This window comes from Saimiri boliviensis, chromosome 17 (assembly GCF_048565385.1).
Source record: "Saimiri boliviensis isolate mSaiBol1 chromosome 17, mSaiBol1.pri, whole genome shotgun sequence".
Lineage (NCBI taxonomy): Eukaryota > Metazoa > Chordata > Mammalia > Primates > Cebidae > Saimiri > Saimiri boliviensis.
Window position 1 is genome coordinate 24,578,612 of NC_133465.1, and position 22,370 is coordinate 24,600,981.

General features: G+C 47.8%; 1 protein-coding gene across 2 annotated transcripts in view; it reads right to left on the reverse strand.

Annotated features, from left to right (window-relative positions):
• Positions 1–19,266, reverse strand: part of UNC45B (unc-45 myosin chaperone B) — a 37,327-nt gene extending 18,061 nt beyond the window's left edge. Inside the window, exons 1-10 of one of the 2 annotated variants that reach the window (XM_010343640.3) lie at positions 19,163–19,266; positions 18,534–18,701; positions 17,981–18,017; positions 16,509–16,684; positions 15,232–15,321; positions 13,176–13,343; positions 12,145–12,313; positions 9,733–9,903; positions 4,912–5,083; positions 294–594 (exon numbers count right to left, since the gene is read on the reverse strand). In XM_010343640.3, the coding sequence (XP_010341942.1) occupies positions 294–594; positions 4,912–5,083; positions 9,733–9,903; positions 12,145–12,313; positions 13,176–13,343; positions 15,232–15,321; positions 16,509–16,684; positions 17,981–18,017; positions 18,534–18,701 (1,452 nt within the window). In that variant the 5' untranslated portion in view covers positions 19,163–19,266. The other variant, XM_003933046.4, reaches the window with a different exon arrangement.
• Between the last annotated feature and the right edge of the window lie 3,104 nt (positions 19,267–22,370).

Consider the following 22,370-nt stretch of genomic DNA (forward strand, 5'->3'; position numbering starts at 1 on the left):
AGCAAACGTCCTCAGGGTTAGGTGGCAGAGTTCACCATTCTGAACCCACATCCTCACTAGCCCCTTGGATATCGCCCTGTTCTGCAGAGGTCTGTGGATGGGTCTAATGTCTACTTGAGCCTAGTCTCCCCAAGGACAGTGGCCTCAGCTCATTCATTTCAGGGTCCCTGCTGCCTGGCATGGCACCTGGTACTGAGCAGGAGGGTGGTACCGAGAAGGAGGGTGGTACCGAGCAGGGTGGTACCTAGCAGGAGGGTGGTACCGAGCAGGAGGGTGGTACCGAGCCCACTCACCACCAGCGTGCGGATCTTGATCTTCTCATTCTTGGTGGTCTTGTAGATCTGTTTGAGCAGTGACACTCCATTGGTGATGATGAAGGTGGCACGGCTGAGCTTGGTGGAGGCGTGGATGAGGGCCTCCACGGCCACCAGCTGGTCCGTCTCACGCTCTGAGCCACACAGTGCCACCATCATCTCCATCACACCTTTCAGTCCCAGCAGTTGGTTGCCCAGGTCAAAAGGGCCCTGCAGGATCCCTGACACCGTCTGGATGGCATTCAAGTTCTTGTCCATGTCCTGGGGGTCAAACTTGCCCCTAAACAAAGGATGAGGGTGGTCAAGAGTACTGGCCCAAGAGAGTGGAAAGAGTGTGAGATTTGGAGGCAGACGGATTTGAATTTGCATCCTGGCTCCACTGCTCATGTGCTGTGTGATGTTGGACAATTCAGCAAACCTCTCTGAGCCTCAGCTCCTATAAACTGAGGATAGTACTACTAGTTGTGATGAGGATAAATGACATCACAGATGTGTCACCAGGTGTGCCTTCTGAGAAATACACTCTGACTCAGGGGTTGACATGCAGGAAGTTTATTAGAGGGAGTTCTTAGGAAGAGAAGGAAGTAGGACTGGGCAGAGGGAAGCATTTTGCAGTCACCACAAAGCCTCAGCCTGTAAGGAGTTCTGGAGCTGGAACATGCTTCACAGTTATTCCAAATTGGGGTGAGTCTTTTTTTCTTTTTGAAACTGAGTCTTGCTCTGTTGCTGGAGTGCAATGGTGCCATCATAGCTCATTGTGACCTTAAACCCCTAGGCTCAAGCAATCCTCCCACCTCAGCCTCCTGAGTATCTGTGACTACAGATACATACCATCATGCTCAGATAAATTTTTAAAATTTTTTGTAGAGACGGGATCTCACTATGTTGCCCAGGCTGACCTCAAACTCCTGGCCTCAAGTGATCTTTCCACCTTGCCTCCCAAAGCACTGACATTATAGGTCTGAGTCACTACTCAACAAGCCTGGGGTGAGTCTTTGCACACTGGCTGCCCCAGGAAGGGTGAAACAGCTCTCCCAGCTGAGGCAAGTCCCAAAGAGAGATGACAGCTGAGAGCTGTCAGCCAGCAGCTGCTGCATCTGGGAGAAGCGTACAGCATCGGCAACACAAACAGGTCTTGCATGATGCCCGGCACAAAGTATCTCTCTGTGACATGGCCTGGGCCAGTCAGTCCCCTCTGGTGATCTGGTCTCAGTCCCTTCCCCTGTCAGTGAGCATGTGGGCTAGATGTCCAGGAAGGTTCTGCCTTGCTTTCAGAATCGATTGCCATCTACTCTAGGGTAGAATCTCTGCATGGGAATGTCAGAGGGGACAGGCCTTCTGATGCTTCTCATCTGCCCAGATGGGTGCAGTGTGGGAGATGGCAGATGTGCACAGTGAAAATGCAGCTGCGAATAAATGCAAGAAGGCAGGCCAGGCACGGTGGCTCAGGCCTGTAATCTCAGCACTTTAGGAGGCTGAGGAGGGCGAATTACAAGGTCAGGAGTTCAAGACCAGTCTGGCCAATATGGTGAAACCTCATCTCTACTAAAAATACCAAAAAAATTATCTGGATGTGGTGGCACACACCTGTAGTTCCTGCTACTCTGGAGGCTGAGGCAAGAGAATCACTTGAACCCATGAGGCAGAGGTTGCGGTGAGCCGAGATCGTGCCACTGCACTCCACCTTGGGTGACAAAGCAAGACCCCATCTCAAAATATAAATAAATAAACAAATGCAAGAAGGTAGCATGGACTGATCAGGATAACTCCACACTGAGAGTCTAAGACCTGGGCTCTGGTCCCATGTCTGCCTCTGATTGCTGGGGAATTTAGGCAAGTCCCCCGGAAAAGAGGAGTCAGCTTTGGAAGCTCTGAGAGCCCCTCCAGCTCAAGCATCTCATGTCCTGTGCCTCATCGCTCCACTCAGTGCCCAGGGAACCAGTATCCTTCATAATTAGTTGGAGTCTGACCTTTGAGCTGGCATTGGATCCCCACACAACCCCATCCCTGAGGAAGCAGGGTATATTCCACTCCTGCTAGGGCCAGGCTGGGGCACCATTTGATGAAGGCAGTGACCCCTCCTCTCAGCATTCCATAGGCTGACAGGAAGGGGCCTCAATCAACAAACCCAAACAAGAACGAGCTGGATGACAGGTAATGAAATCAATTGGAGACCTCATGAGGGGCTCAAGAAGTCAGCAGGAAAAGTTGAAACTGAGGTAGAAAAAGAGAGAAGCCTTGCGAAGAACTAAGTGAACCCACATCAGGGGTGAGTAGAAGCCATGGGGTAGAGAAGGAGTTGGCAAATCCCGGGATTTGAGAATAGCTTTCACATTATTTTATTTTATTTGAAACAGAGTCTTACTCTGTCACCCAGGCTGGATGGAGTACAGTAATGCATTCACGGCTCATTGCCGCCTTGAACTTCTGGGCTCAAGTAATCCTTCCACTTCAGCCTCCCAAGCAGCTGGGACTACAGTGGTGAGCCACCACGCTTGGCTAATTTTTAAATTATTTTTAGAGATGGGGGATCTCTCTATATTGCCCAGGCTGGTCTCAAACTCCTGGCCTCAGGTGATTCTCCCACATTGGCCTCCCAAAGTGCTAGGATTACAAGTATAAGCCACCACACCTCGCCAGCAGCTTTTTGCTTTTTTTTTTTTTTTTTTTTTTTTTTTTTTTGAGATGGAGTCTTGCTCTGTCACCTAGACTACCTAGACTGGAGTGCAGTGGTGCAATCTCGGCTCACTACAACCTCGACCTCCTGGATTCAAGGGATTCTTCTGCCTCAGCCTCCCTAGTAGCTGGGATTACAGGCATACGCCACCACATCCAGCTAATTTTTGGTATTTTTAGTAGAGATATAGTTTCACCATTTTGATCAGGCTGGTCTTGAACTCCTGACCTCAGGTGATCCGCCTGCCTCGACCTCCAAAAGTGCTGGGATTACAGACATGAGCCACTGCACCTAGCCAGTTTTTTGCATTTTAAGTGATTTTTAAAAATATGTTGACAGAGATTTACATATCCCACAAAGACTAAAATATTTACTCCCTGGCCCTTCACAGCAAAAGTTTGTTGACCCCCAGAATACAGAAAGGAAAAGCAGAGTAAAGGCAATGTCTTCACCCACCTAAGACTCATCTGGAAAGTCTAAGACCTGGGCTCTGGTCCCATGTCTGCCTCTGATTGCCGCATGCAGCCTCCAGAGCCACACCCCAAACTACTGAGTCAAAAGGGGATGTCTCAGAAATCTGAATAATTTACAAATCTGGGAATCATTGCAATAAAGAATTAAAAGGTCTTGCAGCAGTGAGACAGGAGAAAGGCGAGGACACATAAAGAGAAACAGAGACCCAGAAGAGCACCAGAGTAACACTGATATTGCAGCGGAAGTGAGGAGACCCAGGAACTGCAGCTGCTGAGGGTCCTAATCCCCGTCTAGCTCTGCAAAGCCACACAGTTCTTAGTCTTGAAAGAACTGGGCCTCCCTCCTTGACAAGATGACATTTGCTCCTTTCAACCACAGAAGCCAGTGGTAAGTTTAAAATTTGTCCATAGCTGGGCAAGGTAGCTTATGCCTGTAATCCCAACACTTTGGGAGGCTGAGGCAGAAAGATTGCTTGAGCTTGGGAATTTAAGACCAGCCTGGGCAACACAGCGAAACAAAAAATACAAAAATTAGCCAGGCATGGTGGTGCATGCTTGTAGTCTCGGCTATTTGGGAGGCTGAGGCAGAGGCAGGAGGATCGCTTGAGCCCAGCAGGCTGAGGCTGCAGTGAGTCATGATCATCCCAATGCACTCCAGCCTGGGCAACAGAAAAAAAAAATAGCCCAGCATGGTGGCATGTGCCTCTAGTCCCAGCTACTCTGGGAAGCTGAGGTAGGAGGCTCACTTGAGCCCAAAAGTCCAAGGCTGCAGTGAGCTATGATTGTATCACTGCACTCCAGCCTGGGGGACAGAGTGAGACCCTGTCTCAAAAAATAAATAAAATAAAATATGTCTAAAAAATGTATTGACACACCTCCCTTCAAAAGGTGAAACCTAATTTTTTCCCCTTAAATGACTTACTTCTAATGAACAGAATGTGGCAGAAGTGATGACACGTGTCTTCTGAGGCTAGGTAGAGAAGACATCTCCCTGCTGCCTTGCTCCCCCTTGGATCTTTTACTATGGGTCCAGCCAGCTGGCATGCAGTGAAGACACTTCAGCAGCCTGTGGAGAGGTCTGCATGGAGAATAACCGAGGCCTCCCACCAAGAGCTGGCACCAACGTGCCAGCCGTGTGAGTGCACCATCTTGGAAGCATTAAAATTTGTCCATGGCTGGGCAAGGTAGCTTATGCCTGTAATCCCAACACTTTGGGAGGCAGCCCCAGTCAAGCCTTCAGATGGCTGCAACCCCAGCCAGCCTATGACTGTAACTTCATGAAAGACCTTAAGCCAGAGCCACCCAGCCAAACCACTCCCAAATTTCTGTTCTGGTGTGAGATAATAAAACATTATTGGTTCAAGCTGTTACATTTTGGGATAATATGTTACACAGCCATAGATAACTAAGACAGAGCCTGACCCCGTGAGGCCTCCAGGAAACTTACGTGATGTATTCCTCACAGATCTTGCGGAAGTGATCGCGCTCTGGGTCACAGCGCAGGTCATCATAGAGCTTGTTGATGAGGATAGAGGCCAGCATGCGGGTGTTGTCCGTCAGGGGCAGGCAGGATGGCAGATCTGGAACCTGCCCCACGACCTTCAGGATCTTTCTCAGACCTGCAGGGTAGACAGTGGTAATAATGCCCTGCATTATTCCTGCTGGGCTCCATCCTCACAAACACACGCCTCACTCAGTGATGTCTTCTCACCAGCTTCTCTCCAGCCCAGTCTATAGACAACATGTGGTTCATTCAGAGTGAAGGGCACCAGAATGAGGTCAAGGGACCCAGGCCCAGGTTCTACACCTGACACTGCCCCCACCGTGACCGATATTACCTCCCTCTAGGGGCCTCTTAAATAATTCATACATACCAAATCAGGACGAGTTGATCTCAGAGGACTCTACCAGTGCTGACATTCCATGGTTGATGTATAGTCTTCTCCAAATACTATTTTATATTCTCTTCCTCAAGCCTCAGCGTCTTCATTTGTAAAACAGGAATACTACTACCTACCTCATAAAGTTTGAGGGCTCAGTGAGGTTATGTATGGAAACCCTACTACCAATCCAGACACATCACTATCACTCAATAAATGTTTATTACTGAGTGTGTAATTATTATTTATTTAATAAATACCATATTTACATTTATTATGTTGATGTATTATCATCTCTTCTCTTGAAAATCTTCAATGGCTTCCTACTACCCATTGGGCAAATTCAATAGTCGTGTCTTTGTTGAATAAATAAGCATCTTTGGAGCACTGGCTACCAAAATAAAAGATACGATCCTGACCTCCAAAAGTTCACAATACAATAGGGAGGACTGACATGTGAAGATTACAATGAGATGTGGTAAGCATAGAAGGGTAACACTGAAGGTGGGGTGATTCACGTCAACAAAATAAGATCTGCAAGTTATTCTGAGCATTTCTTATGTGCCAAGAGCTTTATACACATTAACTTTATCTAATCCTAAGAATAGCCCTACTCATTAGGAATCCCTATTTCCATCTTTTAGAGCAGAAAAACAAGACTTAGAGAAGTCGAGGAAGTTGTCCAGTGACATAGCAAGGGCACGCTTCCAGTCACGTCTGATTTCGAAGCTTGTGATTTTAGCTGTCACACTGTGCTTCCTCCGAGGCAACAGACAGGTTTTAGAGGTGGCTTGGAGTTGATCAGACCTTGGGTAGTACAGGGAAGTGGGAGGAAGAACATTCCAGGTAAAAGCTGGGAGGCCTGAAACTCTGGATGTTAGGAGGAAATTAAAAGTGCCTGGATGGCCGGACGTGGTGGCTCATGCTTGTAATCCAAGCACTTTGGAGGCCAAGGCAGGTGGATCACCTGAGGTCTGGAGCTCAAGACCAGCCTGGCCAACATGGTGAAACCCCGTCTTAAAAAAAAAAAAAAAAAAAAAAAAAAAAACTAAATAAATAAAAGTGCCTGGAAGTGGCTTAGTGGTTCATGCCTGTAATTCCAGCACTTTGGTTAGGTCAAGGTGGGAGGATCACTTGAGCCCAGGAGTTTGAGACCAGCCTAGGCAACAAAGGGAGACCCTGTCTCCACAAATAAAAAAGAAAGAAAGTACCTGACAGTAAATTTTTTGCTATGTACATTTTGCCACTTAAAGGAAAACTTCCGTTTCCTCCCTAAACTACTACTACTCTCAGACCTTACTTCTGACACCAGATGGGTATCAATTCAACTCTGACACTATCTACTTGGGGTAACACAGACCTCACAGGTTGAGGTCTCAATCCCACAAGACTACCCTCCTTCAGATGCCAGTCTCAACTCCAAGTTGCCACCTGTGCTTCTGACTGGCCAACTTCTGATTCCCATGACCCTCTCCCTTGGGCCTGATAATTTGCTAGAATGGCTCACAGAACTCAGAAAACCAGTTTAGTTACTAGATTATCAATTTCTTATTTAAATACAACAACAATAAAAACAAAAAGTCAGGAACAGCCAGATGGAGCAATGCAGAGGACATGGTATTGGCAAGAGGCATGGTGCTTTCATGCCCTCTCCAGGTAGCCACCCCTCCAGCAGCTCCATCTGTTCACCTACTTGAGAGTACTTTAAGCCCCTTTGGTTGGGGTTTCTTCTAAAACAGAAGCTTCATTATGTAGGCATGGTTGATTAAATCATTGGTTATTAGTGATGAATCCCACCTCCAGCCCCTCTCCCCTCCCTGGAGGTAAGGGGCTGGGGGTTGAAAGTTCCAATACTGTAATTGCATGGTTGTTTCCCCTGGCAACCGGCCCCCATTCTGACATTCCGAGGTTATTTAGGGGCTCCCAGCCACCAGTTATTACACGAGCATACAAAAAGACACATCACTTTCCTGGCACACACTAACTATGAGGTTAGCTGTGTGCCAGGAAACAGCAGCAGAGACCAAACGTTTATATTTCCCATTATGTCAAACCACACATTTAAAAAGTGCTCACCAGGGCTGGGGAGTAACAGGAAGAGCCTGATGAGCCAACCCAGACTCCCCAGCCTGGGTCCCAAAGCCTCCCTCAAATGCACCTCTCCAATCTCGTCTCCCATTCTTGCCCACACCTTGAGCATCTCATTTCTCTTCTGTTCAAACACGCTGGACCTTCTTCCTGTCCATCTTTGCCCCTTCCCTCACCCAAAAGCTCACTCCAGGTGCGACATCCTGACAGCTCCCTTACTGTGCCTCCCAGCAGTTTGCACAACACGTAACACCTCTACATTGCAGCTTTGTATTTGAATATCTGATTTTTTTTTTTTTTTTTTTTTTTTGAGACGGAGTTTCGCTCTTGTTACCCAGGCTGGAGTGCAATGGCACGATCTCGGCTCACCGCAACCTCCGCCTCCTGGGTTCAGGCAATTCTCCTGCCTCAGCCTCCTGAGTAGTTGGGATTACAGGCATGAGCCACCATGCCCAGCTAATTTTCTGTATTTTTAGTAGAGACGGGGTTTCACCATGTTGACCAGGATGGTCTCGATCTCTCAACCTCGTGATCCATCCTCCTCGGTCCCCCAAAGGGCTGGGATTACAGGCTTGAGCCACCGCGCCCTGCCAAATATCTGAATTTTTAAATGCACATTATTTTTACCCAATTGCTATTCATGTTGGTGCCCTTTGCAAAAAGAACAGAATAAAAAATATTGCTCTTCACCTGTCCCATCCCATAACATGTGAACGAGCCTAGATCCTGGTGTAGAGAGAGGTCTGCCATTAATGCTGACCTTTCATAACGGATGCAGAGAAGACCAGAATGAGGCAGGGAGGAAGTGGGGTTTGGGCGTTTAGCAGTAATGTGTTAAAGTCTAAGCACCTGCACATGCACTTTGCTGAGGTCTGTAAAAACCAAGGAAGGGAAGTGCAATATCAAAAGATATTTTTCAAGCTGGGAAACGCTGATCTGAACCTTTTAGAACAAGGTTCTGTGTGTAATGAAAGCTATGAAAGAATTTACCACAGCAGGTCATAAAACCACAAGTATGATTCCTTAACAATCAAAGAAATTGATTGAGGAGACAGGTAACACCTTTGAGCTGACAAATTGAGTGACTATCTGCTAGAACATGTGAAAGGAAGATAAAATCCTGGCCCAGTGCCGTGGCTCATGCCTGTAATTCCAGCACTTTGGGAGGCCGACGTGGGAGGATCACTTGAGCCAGGAGTTTGAGACCAGCCTGCGCAACATAGTGAAACAACATCTCTACAAAACAAAAAAATTAGCCGGGCAGGATGATGCATGCCTGTTGTCCCAGCTACTTGGGAGGCTGAGGGGAAGCAGAATCGCTGCAGCCCAGGAGTTTGAGGTTGCAGTGGATATGATGACACCACTGTACTCTAGCCTGAGCAACAGAGTGAGACTCTGTCTCTAAAAAAATAAAATAAAAATAAATTTAAAAACTAACGTAAAATCTTAGGACCCCAATTCCCTAAACCAAAGGAAAAAAAAACTAAGCTGAGTCGTGTAAGAAACTGCCTTTCCTTTTATTCCTAGGCAGATAGCTATAGACAAAAGGTTAAATACCTCCACATGTTTAATAAATTACTCTAGCGCTTAAATATGTCCACTCTATGTTCACCTTAACTTCTGTAAAGTGGTGATTTGCCAAGCAGGAGACAAATACATAATTGACTATTCCCCTACCTCCTCCTTCCTCTTACAGCATGTGCATTCATATAATGTGACCATACTTTCCCTGTCTCCCCTCCCGGCTGCTTTTCCCCTTGAAATATTGAAGCCTTATAACCATCTTTGGAGAAAGGCTCGGACCACAGCCTGTTTCTGTGATTCTGTGTTTCCTCTCTTCTAGGCATGTCCTTAACTTTGGCAAAATCAACTTCTAAATTGATTGAGACCTGTCTCAGACACTTTTGGGTTTACAAACATTCTCACTGTGCTTTATAGAAAGTATACTTGATGCCATTTCCTCCCTTTTAGAAGGCCTGTGAAGTATTTTACCAACCATGAGACTTCTGGAATTTTACCCCTTAGTTGGTGGAGTCCTTGCCCCCATTTGCTAGGTAGCTCTGCCCACATGTTTTGGGGATGTGTTTGGGCACTTCCTGGGTACGTTCAGGCTCTGAATTCAAAGTCTTGATCTATACCTTCTCAGGCCACTGGTGGATCCTGGTGTGTCAATACCTTTTCCCAACTTTTCAGTTAGGACTGAAGACCTCTTCAAGAGCCTCACATCTTCCACTTTCTGTCAATGCCCTGGTGCCCATATAAAAGGCTTGAGCAAGCCCCAAATCCTCCCCTCTTCTCACCGTTATCCACCACGTAGATGGTGCGCGAGTTGTCGTGAATGGCAAGGTCCTTCCTGGGGACATTTTTATTGAGCAGGTTCAGTGCCTGATCCCTGCCCTGGCCAGATACCTTCTTGCTGACCAGCATGTCCAGCAGGTGGCTGGTGATCTGCTTCAGGTCCTTCTTGGTGTCTGAAGAACAAGAGGACAGAGGTAAGTAGAGAGGGTTAGGAAATCTCACATATATATGACCAGGAAGAGCAGCAGCTTCTAGACTCTGGAAATATTGAATCCACTACTTCCTGAAGTGAGTGTGAATTCCCAGGAGAGTATAGTGTTGCCCATCTCACCCCAAAAAAGGGAGAGAAATCCCTAGACAATACCCCCAAATGGTCCTCCAGCCACCCTGAACACTGACTTTGACAACACCTCATTCCATCTTTGAGCAGTTCGGATTCTTCAAAAGTTCTTCACTCCTAGCAGTGACTGGCAGAGATCCAGGGATGCTTTATGTAGTTTTTAATAAACTGATTTAACAAAACACTTTCCAGAAAGAAAATTTATACTCTTTAGATACGTTTCACTCCTCACAGATTCAGGCATTCTGGGAGCCTGAATTCAAGCTTTTGCCTGCAATGCCAGGACTTCCTGCCCACTGGTAGATCTTAAAAAGCAAACGCCTTTTTCTGATTTTGGCCTCCCTGAGACTTAGAGATTTTTGTTCTCATTCTAGGGTGGAGCCCAAAGGCAGACAAACAGAAAAGAAAAGCTCTCCAAACCATGTCAGATAAATAATGATGAAGGAATTATCATCATGATGAAGGAATACAGCTCCATCACCTAAGAAGGAAAGATGTAAGTAGATGTGATGGCTCGTTTTCAGACAAAGCCATGTCATGAGGGTGAAATAACAGACTTCTTCCATGAGGCTCCAGAGGACAAACTTTGGACCACAGGCAGATGGAAGCTACAAAGGGTTAGAGTGAAAACCAATATGTGGAAAAATTTTGTAGCAGAGATGTTCAACCCGAGGAAGTCATGGAAGACTGAATTGGTGCCTCCCTGGGAAACACGCTTCTCTGTATCCATGCTCTTGGGTAACCTTCTCCCACACTGGCCCTGGGTTGCTATGTGACCTGTGGCGCAACCAGAAGCTTACATGCACCTGCCCATTGGGGCTTGTCCATTGAGAAGCCAGCCACCACGTTCCATAGAAACCCAAGCTGGCCACTAACGAGGCCACAAGGAGAAAAGCCAAGGCTTTCTGGTCAACATTTCCAGTTCCGCCAGCCACACAAGCTGGGCCATCTTGAATCTTCCAAAAATTCTAGCTCAGAAAGGGAAAGTAACTAGCTGGCCGTTATAATAGTAAGTCAGGGTCACAACAAGAATCCAGGACTGCAGGGCTAGGCACACTGGCCTGTAATACCAACATTTTGGGAGGCCGCAGAAGGAAGATCACTTGAAGACAGGAGTTTGAGACCAGCTTGGGCAAAAAAGTGAAACCCTGTTTCCATGAAAAATTTAAAAATTAGCCAGGCATGGTGGCATGAGCCTGTAGTTCTAGTGACTTCAGAAGCTGAGGTGGGAGGATTGAGCCCAGAAATTTGAGGCTGCAGTGAGCTGTGACTGCATCACTACAGTCTAGCCTGGATGACAGAAAAGACTCTGTCTCAAAAAAGAAACAACAACAACAAAAAACTCTTATAAACAAAATAAGAGAAAACATTAAAAAATAGGTAACAACATGAACAAACCATCCAAAGATAAAGGAAGCCAAATGGCTAATAAAGATACCCAAAAAATGATGAATCTCATGAATAATTTATTTTGAATCTAACAAGATAATTTTGTCAAATCGCCTTCCTTTTAAAGGCTGACTAATATTCTATTTATGTATATACCACATTTTCCTCATCCAGTCACCTGCCAGTGGACACTCGCATTGTGCATCTTTTAGCTATTGTGAATACTGCAGCTGCACCTGCTACTCTTATAATCAGACAATATATAACAGGCCAGGTGCAGTGGCTCATGCCTGTAATCCCAGCACTCTGGGAGGCCCAAGGTGGGCAGATGGCCTGAGATCAGGAGTTGGAGATCAGCCTGGCCAACATGATGAAACCCTGTTTCTATCAAAAATACAAAAATTAGCTGGGCATGGTGGCGTGTGCCTGTAGTCCCAGAAACTTGGGAAGCTGAGGCAGGAGAAGTGCTTGAACCCAGGAGGCAGAGGTTGCAGTGAGTCTAGATAGCGTCACTGCACTCCAGCCTGGGTGACAGAGTGGGACTCCAACTCAAAAAAAAAAAAAAGAGAAGAAAAGAAAATATATAAAACCAAGCCACCTCCATAAACAGGAAATGCCCAGTCTCGGGTGGCAACTGACTTTCTTTCCCCATCCCCTTGAACCAAAACTGAAGAATGTTTCCTACCTAGAACCAGGGCCTCCTCCTTCCCTCGATGCTCCCGCTTGTCCTCCCCAGACAGGGAGTCGATGATGGCTTGGAGCAGGTTGCAGACAGCCAGAGACATCTCCTCGTTCTCCACAGCCATGAGGCTACAGATTCGGTCTATCCGCACTGCGTGCAGAATCACTGTGGCCTAGAACCCCAGCAAGAACCATGGTCAGCTACCATGCAGGTGAGAGGGTGTGTAATAATCCTCCCCACCCCATCCAGTGCAGTAGAGAAATAAGCCCAGGCAGCCAGTGCTTCATGGGGCTCCCTGGTCCTGGAAACCTCTTGACACAATGCGCCTCCCCAGAGGGCGGAGCTGTACCATCCAATGCAGTGGCCACTGGCTACATGGGGCTGTTGAGCACTGTGGCAAGACCACATGGAGATGTGCTGTAGTGTAAACTATACACTGGGTTCCAAAGACTTAGCATTAAAAAATGTAAAATATCATAGCCTTTGCATTCACCACTTTTGCATTAAGCAATTTCTTTTTTCCTTTTTTCATTTTTGTTTTTTGTTTTGTTTTGTTTTTTTGAGACAGAGTCTCACTCTGTCACCCAGGCTGGAGTTCAATGGCGCAATCTCAGCTCACTGCAACCTCCGCTTCCTGGGTTCAAGCGATTCTCCTGCCTCAGCCTCCCAAGTAGCTGGGATTACAGGCGCATGCCACCACACCCAGCTAATTTGTATTTTTAATAGAGATGGGGTTTCACCATGTTGATCAGGCTGGTCTTGAACTTCTGATCTCATGATCTGCCTACCTTGGCCTCCCAAAGTGCTGGGATTACAGGAGTGAGCCACTGTGCCCAACAGCATTAAGCACTTTCAATAACCTTGTCTTTGCTTAGTGAAACCCATTTCCAACTCAAAGGGAAGAAGAGACTGGAGCATGCTTTGACTTTTTATCAGGTTCCAATGATGCCAGCCACAGCCCTGACCACAGGTCACCCTCCAGATCCTTGGACCAGCAGCCATCTGCTCCACATGCCTCACAGCCAGGCGCTCACCCTGGCACGGTGGCCACTGCACATGCCCGACAGGGTCCGCACTGCAGCCAGCACCAGCTCAGGCTTCTTAGTGTCCAGAAGCTGCAGCAACAAGGCTACCCCATTGCTCTGGAAGATCTTCTCAGCCCCTGCTTCCTCACGGCCTAGGACAATGAGATTGTTGGCAGCCTGAAGGAGGAAGAGGCAATGAGGGTTACGAGGGAGGTATGGCCACCCAGGCCTGGACCATGGGCCAAGTACAACAGCCAGTGCAAAGACTGGGCTTTCAGAACATTGTTCTATTCTCTCACCTTGTAATCCTACTCCTGGAAACACAGCCCAAGAATATAATTAAAGAAAAAAAAGCCAAGTAACGTGTGTAGAGACCAACTTGATGAAATATATTGCAGCCATTAAAGTCATAAATAAAAAGATGAAGAGCAATGGAAAAAGCATTGGTATGCAGAATCAGAAGCAAATGTTTACTCCAATTGCAGTTATGTTCAAATAAAGATGTATATAATGCTTATGGCGAAGGACTAGAAAAAAGGTGGAGAGATGAAGTATTTTTACATGGAGAATCATTTCCTTAAACATTTTGTTGATTCTCCTGTTCAGGGAATCTGAAGGTCCCAGGAAGTGGGCAGCAAAAACACTAGATGGGACCCGAAAGCCCTGGGTTTGAGTTCTGATTCTGCTCCCCGCTAGCTGTGTGAGCTTGAGTGAGTCACAGCACTTCTCTGGACCCTAGACTTCTCACCTGTCAATTTAGGGAGTTGAGCAAACAGGTTCCCAAATCTCTTCCCACCGAGAGCCTTCCAACTTAAGGATGCATGAACCTTAAAAGGCCCCAGGTCTCAAGCAGGACGTGAGAGCCCAGGGCTGAGAAACACAGGAGGTGGAAGAAGGTGAGGAGGTGGGTGAAGAGATGTTGAGTTGGGTTCTGGGGAGAGGACTGATGAGAGAATTCCAGGCAAGCATGACCAGAACCATCACTATCAGCTAAGGGTTTTGTGCTTTTCCAAAAGAAAAAAAAAAAAAAAACTTGTTTTATCTGTTAATGACCCATTATGTTCTCACAAGAGTTTATTATGAAAGATATTTGTATAGTTTATGGATTTATTGACCACAAAACTAACAAAAATTCCCCAGACATTGTCTCTCAAGTTCTTACAAATGTAAAACACACAAATGTTCAACTTTTTGCCTCTGCAGAAGGACTAGAAGGGACCATTTAAAAAATATATAACAAATTTGGTTAAGAGGATGATCATATTGGTAAATATTTAAATTTTTCAGAATGACTATTTTATAATATTTTTAAATAAAATAAAGCATGATTTTAATGGGCCGTTATTTCTTAGGACCAAAATTATAGTGAAGCAAATGAGGTACTTGCCTAGGATGCAAAATTTAAAGGGGCACCAAAGAACACAACAATCAAATAATAGTCAATGCTATACGTGTGTGTGTGTGTGTGTGTGTGTGTGTGTGTATTTTTTTTTTTTAACAGAGTCTCACTCTGTCACCCAGACTGGAGTGCAGTGGTGCAATCTCAGCTCACTACAACATCCGCCTCCCAGGTTCAAGTGATTCTCCTGCCTCGGCCTCCCAAGTAGCTGGGATTACAGGTGCATGCCACCACGCCCAGCTAATTTTTGTATTTTTAGTAGAGATGGAGTTTCACCATGTTGGTCTCGAACTCCTGACCTTATGATCTGCCTGCATCATCCTCCCAAAGTGCTGGGATTACAGTCGTGAGCCACTGTGCCCGGCCGTCAATGCTATATTTTTAAAATTAAAATCAATGCCAGAAAAATCCATGAAGAACAAAACATCAAAATTGCAAATAAAGACAGGATCCAACCCAGCTGCATGACTCTCCTCACTGGATTCACCCGAATCTCAGTCCTTCTTATGGTTTACACTGTGTCCTAATGTGCTTAACCTTTGGCCAATTTTCCTTCCTGGGCTCCAAAGACAGGTCTGCGGGTCCCCTTCCCCCTTGGAATGATGTCACTGTTCAGACTGTTGGCTGGGTCCTTCTGTTGGCTGGATAGTGTTGGCCAGCACTCACCTTCTCACGCTTATCAGCCTCACTGTTTTCATCCAAAAGGATCTCAAACATCTTCTGTACCCTCGAGTCTGTGGAGAACTGCACTCGGAGCTGAGGAGAGAGGAGGGAGTGGGGAGGGAGGCAGGCGGGGTCCACGTCATTTCAGTCGGCTCCACATTCAGTTCACCTCAGTAAATATCGGGGTGTCTATGCTGGGTTCCCACACATACATTCATTCAGGTATTCATTCAACATTTACTGGATAACTATGATGAATGAATATATGCAATAGAATAGTGAACGAAACCAAGTCCTTGCCCCGAAGGCTCACCATCTGGCTGCATTTGTTATCCCATTTGGTCATCACAACAGTCTAGGAAGGCGAAGGGTCATCAGCCCAGTTTTAGAGTCTAGTAAACAATCTGCTATTAGACATTTAAATAGGGATAAAACAGAAATATGTCTCCATACTCAGAATCCTGAAGCAGATTTCTGTTTTTTCTTTTCAACATACCTGAAGTGTAGATGAAGCAGCTTTCCAGCACTGTTTCAAGTAACTCAAACTCATTGTTTGGATATCTAGTCCCTCGCCATCCCCACTCCAACCCCACTGCTCTGGGTCTTTCATAAAGTGACCTAACTGATCATCATCTTCCACCTCGCCAGCTCCTTTTGAACCTCCTACTACTTTGTTCTTTGGGTCCACAATACTCCCACCTACTTCTGAGCTCCTTTTTTAATTTTTAATTTTTTTTTTTTTTTTTTTTTTTTTTGAGATGGAGTCTCACTCTGTCACCCAGGCTGAAGTACAATGGCACATAATCTTGGCTCACTGCAACCTCCACCTCCCAGGTTCAAGCAATTCTCCTGCCTCAGCCTCTTGAGTAGCTGGGATTACAGGTGCCCCCCACCATGCCTGGCTATTTTTTGTATTTTTAGTAGAGATGAGGTTTCTCCATGTTGTCCAGGCTAGTCTCAAACTCCTGACCTCAGGTGATTCACCCACCTCAGCCTCCCAAAGTGTTGGGATTACAGGCGTGAGCCGCCACACCCAGCCCAATATGGAATTTAAAAGACCTGTGTTCCAGCCTTGGCTGGCTTGTGCCCTCAAACAAGCATCATGGATAGAAGCACCTGTTGAGCCATTCTGTGCAGCCTGCCCATGCCACTTGCTGTCTCCATCTCAGAGTGGAGGTAGGGCTAGCCCTGCCCTGATGTCCCACCTCCCTAACCCATTCCTCCTAGGAATGAAGAGAGGAGCTGGGTAGCCAAGGGCTGTGGGAAGAGGTCCAGCTCACCTTCTCCTGAATGCTGGTGTTGAGTCTCCTCAGTGTCTCCTGGAAGTTCTGGTTCCGTGGCTCAAGGGTGGCACAACGCTGCACATCCTTGAAGGCCTGGTCCAGCTTCCCCAGGTGCTCCAGTGCCTGGCATCGCCGATACAGAGCCTTGATATCCGAGGAGTTGATGTCGATGGCTATCGAGGAGAGACGGGGATGAGGCCCTTAGGGAACCAGACAACAGACCACCAGCCCCACTGCCCTAACACCAGGAAGCATGCTCTTGCTGGGCTTCTATGTCTTCCTTGGAGATTATCCACCCATATGGACTCTCTGGTCCATACCTCCCCTTTATTCAGGAGACAATGAGATCCACAGAGTTTCAAGGTGGGAAGAGAGCTTAAGGATCATGTCATCCAATTCCTAATGCTCCAGTCTCTGCTACAGGATCCCTGCCAGGGGCTTAACCAATTGGTGCTTGCATACCTCCTGCAGTGGGGAGCTCCCTCCTTCTCAAGACAGCCAGGCAGGCTGGGCGCAGTGGCTCACGCCTGTAATCCCAGCCCTTTGAGAGGCCAAGGTCGGGAGATCACAAGCTCGGGAGTTCAAGACCAGCCTGGCCAACATGGTGAAACTCCGTCTCTACTAAAAATACAAAAATCAGCCAGGCATGGTGGCAGGCGCTTGCAATCCCAGCTACTTGGGAGGCTGAGACAGGAGAATTGCTTGACCCGGGGAGGCAGAGGTTGCAGAGAGCCGAGATCATGCCATTGCACTCCAGCCTGGGCAACAGAATGAGACTCCATCTCAAAAAAATATAAAAGGCTGGGCGCAGTGGCTCACGCCTGTAGTCCCAGCACTTTGGGAGGCCAAGGCGGGCAGATCACAAGGTCAAGAGATCGAGACCATCCTGGCCAACATGGTGAAACTCTATCTCTACTAAAAAATACAAAAATTAGCTGTCCATGTTGGTGCATGCCTGTAGCCCCAGCTGCTTGGGAAACTGAGGCAGGAGAATTGCTTGAATCTAGGAGGTGGAGGTTGCAGTGAGTCGAGATCACACCATTGCACTCCAGCCTGATGCCTGGCCACAGAGTGAAACTCTGTCTCAAAAAAAAAAAGAAGAAGCAGGCAGCTTAATCAGAAAACCTTTCCCTCTTCCTACCTGAAATGTGTTCCCTGTAACACAGCCCTCCCTGTAACACAGCCCTTTTAGCTTATATGTCCAGCCTTGGAACCTCTGAGATGAAATCCGATCCTTCTTCCTTGTGACAACCTTTTAGAAATTTGAAGGCAGCTTTTTGTCCCACCTGGGAGTTGCCTTTTCTGGGCTAAATACTGCAGCTTCCCTCAACTGCTCTTCACAGGATCTGTTTCCAATCCTGAAGTCACTCCATACTCACTGTCTCTTCTCTCAAAATGGCAACCAGATTAAAACCCAGGCCATACAGAGGAGCATGTGAGGGGGCAAGCTTGGGCTGAGAGGGGCTCACCTCTGGAGGCATCTGACGCTGCCTGGACGTAGCTCTCCTGAGGAAAGGGGGAGGAGACTTGGTTAACGGGGCCCCATGCAGAGATGGCCAGAGAGTGTCCCCGCCTTGAGGGGAGAGGGTTTGCTGGGGGAGCTGCAGGATCTTAGAGGCTCAGGCCATGCTCCTTGAGGCACGGAAAAGAAGACAGGCTTATCAGGCAAACCCAGGTTTGAATCTCGGCTCTGCTACTACCTGGGAGAGTTTGGGCAAATTAATGAAGCCCTCTGGGTCACAAGTTTCTTATCTCAATAGGAGGACAACAGCTCTCTCACCGGCCATTAGTAAGATGCCATGAATAACCTATGAGAACACCTGGCATTGGGCTGCTTCTGCTCCGGATGAATGTGTCTTTCCAGGGCATGGGTCAGGGGGTTGGAGGCACTCTTCTCCAACTCGAGGCATCCAGGAGAGCCGGCTGGGATGAGGGACAATTCCTATCAGGGTGAAGGGGCTGCCACTCAGCCCCAAGGCCCCTCCGCTTCGCTCCCGCCCTGTGCCCTGCCCTGCCCCAGACCGTTTTCAGGCCACAGGCTGCCCGGTTCCGATAAAGCGTGGCCAGCAGGGTCTTGTCCTTGGTGAGCTTCAGGGCCTGGCTGTAGCTCTTCGTGGCGGCCTTGTAGTCCTGGAGCTGGAAATGCCGGTTCCCTTCCTCCTTCAGCTGTAATGCCTCCGCCTCTGCCATCTGCCGGGACAGGAGCAGCTCCGTCTGGTCAGCCCCTCACTCCACACCCAGGGCTGGGCTCCTGGACTGAGGTCTGGAGCTCCAGGGTCCCCTTGCACCAGAGACAATGGTGGGGATTCTGCCTAGAAGGATCCTACCCCCAGAACCCCCAAATCTATTTCCCCATGAGGACATTATAGCATTTACTCAGAGTCCCTGTGCCTCACTCTCTGTCCCTCCCAGCCTGAGCAGGCAAAGCCACTCAGTTCGTGCCAAAGGCCTGAACTCTTGTTGCAGGTCTTAGAAGTTGCTGTCTTCCTCCCCAGCCAGGGCATTCCCCAGGTCCCCGCTCACTTTCTCTCTGAGGACAATGCTTCCGATCTGCCCTCCTGTGAGGCTGCTCCCCTGAGCACTCCTGTGTCAACTTCCACCAGCCAGCCTCAGAATGCACCTCCCAGCCCCCACCCAAGAGATTTTCTTGCCTTAACCAGTAGCTCTGGACCATATTTGGCCACAGAGGCAGGTGCCCCTGGAATCTGTCACTGATACTCAGGGTCCTCCCCCTCCCCAGACTGGTCAGTCATGACCACGTGGAGGTGCTGACTAGCCTCTGCCCAAGCACCCCACTCTGGGGCATCCTGGGAAACTCAGACGCTCACACCCCAAAGAGAGACAGAAAGATCCAGAAAGGACAGGAACCCCCCAGAAGATCCCCTCCCTAGGCACAGCTCTAATGCCCCTTTCCCCATCTATCCCAGATAAACAGCCTCCTCTCCCTCCCCTCAACCATTGCTATTTTGGGAGCAGAGTGACAGCTGAGGGGCTGACAGACTTGGACACACAGCAGTTGCCCAGATCCCAGACCAGCTGGAGACTCCCAGAAATACCTTTCTGAAGGGAGGAGGGAGGGAACAGGGGAAGAAAGTTTCTTCCCTTTTCCACTTCTGCGCGACACCTCAACCCACCCTGCTTTCATGTGTTCAAAAGGTCTTCGCTGTTCAGAAAGACCAGCAGGACTTGCTAACTCGGTTTAGTGTAAGTGAGTGGTTCATTAGTTTCAGCCTGCATGTGGTCTCCTGTTCCTCCCCCTGTGTATGGAGTGCATATATTCAGGCTACCTCTCCCACCCATTTGGGAGCTCCCAGAGAGTGGGCTTTGTCTCTCCTCCATCAGGCTGAAATCCCTTAGGACAAAGGTCGGGTCAGACTGGGAATTTCCTGAGACCAAAGTTCCCCCTACCCGACTGGGAACTCTTCTGGGACACACTGAGGATCCCTCCTCAGAAGGAAGTCTTCCTGGGACAAGAACTATGTATTCACCATCACAGAGGGGTCTCTCCTAGGCAAGAATGTTTCTCCTTAGCTAACTGGGAGTTCCTGAAGCAAATGTATGACGTTGTCCCCACTTGGACCCAGAACTCTTCTGCATCTCAGTGGCCCCAAGCCTAGGCTGTGAGCTCCTTCCTGGAAGGCAAAGATAGCATCCTAGGCAGCTCGTCCCCTAACCCGCTGCCTGCACAGGTTCTGGCACAGTCAGTGTCCGAAGAGTGTTTCCTGAATGGAACGAACGTATGAATGAAAGAATGGTGTCTTCATGCTGACCATTTCCTCTACTCACCTCTCGTCCCTCTCCCCTCCACCCCACACATATCTTCAAACTTAGCTGGCTGAAGCTGAGAAAGACACAGAAGAACATCTCGGGTGGAATCACTCATACTAGATTCTACTCCCAGCTGTGACCTTGGACACACAGCTACGTGACCTTGGACAGGTTCCACTGCCCTGCTGGACACAAAGCCCAGCCATAGCACATGTTTGTTGAATGAGCAAATAAATGAATGAATAGATGGATGAATTCCCTGCCTTCATGTTATCGCAAGCCCTGGGCCACTTTGCAGGGCAAGCTCTCCACAGCAGTGAGGTAATAGGATAAATGACCCTGACACTGGCAAAAACCTGTGGCTCTGTGACTTTAGGTCCAAAGGATCTTATATTCAGATACTGATTCAGTAATTCATTCCACAAGCATTTCTTAACATTTTGCTGTTGTTGTTGTTGTTTTTGAGACAGAGTCTTGTTCTGTTGCCCAGCCTGCAGTGGCGCCATCTTGGCTTACTGCAACATCTACCTCCCGGTTCAAGAGATTCTCCTGCCTCTGCCGCACGAGTAGCTGGGATTACAGGTGAGTACCACTATGCTTGGCTTATTTTTGTATTTTTAGTAGAGCTAGTGTTTCACCATGTTAGCCAGGCTGATCTCAAACTCCTGACCTCAAGTGATCTGCCCACCTTGGCCTCCCAAAGTGCTGGGATTATAGGTGTGAGCCACTATGCCCAGTCTTATTTCTTGTCTTTTCTTTTCTTTTCTTTCTTTCTTTTTTTTTTTTTTTTTTTTTTTTTTTGAGACAGAGACTTGCTCTGCTGCCCAGGCCGGAGTGCAGTGGAGCATTCTTGGCTCACTGCAACCTCCACCTCCTGGGTTCAAGCAATTTTCCAGTTTCAGCCTCCCAAGTAGCTGAGATAACAGGTGTGTGCCACCGCTCCCAGCTAATTTTTGTATTTTCATTAGAGATGGTGTTTCTCCATATTGACCAGGCTAGTCTCGAACTCCTGACCTTGTGATCCGCCTACCTTGGCCTCCTGAAGTGCTGGGATTGCAGGCGTGAGCCACCGCACCTGGCCCAAATTTCTTAAACATCTATTATGTGCCAGGAACTGTGAAGCATAGGACACTCATGAGGGTAAGGATTTGTGTCTGTGTTCCCTTACATATTCCAAGCATTTGTAACAGTGTGTGACACGTAGCACGTGGCCAATGAGGCCAGGTGTGATGGCTCATACCTGTAATCCCAGTACTTTGTGAGGCCAAGGCAGGTGGATCACCTGAGGTCACATGTTTGAGACCAGCCTGGCCAACTTTGCAAAACCCCATTTCTACTAAAAATACAAAAATTAGCTGAGCATGGTGACAGGTGCCTGTAATCCTGTCTACTAGGGAGGTTGACACAGGAGAATCAGTTGAACCCAGGAGGCGGAGGTTGCAGTGAGTCGAAATTGCACCACTGCACTCCAGCCTGGGTGACAGAGCAAGATTCTGTCTCAAAAAAAAAAAAAAAAAAAAAGAAAGAAAGAAAAAAGAAAAAGAAAGCACTCAGTGGTATTTGCTGAACGAATGAATGAAATAATTCCATGGATCTCTGATTCTGTGATTTCTTTCTTCTGTTTTTTGAGACAGGGTCTCACTGTCACAAGTGGAGTACAGTGATGTGATCACAGCTCACTGCAACCTTGACCTTCGGGTTCAAGCATTTCACCCATCTCAGCCTCCTGAATAGTTGGGACTACTGGTGCGTGCTACCTGGCTATTTAAAAAAATATTTTTGTAAGACAAAGTCTCACCGTGTTGCCCAGTCTGGTCTCAAACTCCTGGGACAAGAGTGAGACTTTGTCTCAAAAAAAAAAAAAAAAAAAAAGAGAGAGAGAGAGAGGCAAGAATGGAAACGGGGCATATCAGGGGGCTGTTGTAGTGGTCCAGGCAGGTGCTGATGGTGACTCTGACCAGAGTGGGGCAGTGCAGATGGGGAGAACAGATTCAAGCTGTGTTCAGGAGGTTGACTTGGCAGAGCTTGAGATTGCCTGAGCAGGGGAGGGAGGGAGAGGGGAGTTGGTCTCAGGCAAGAGAGCCCAAGTTC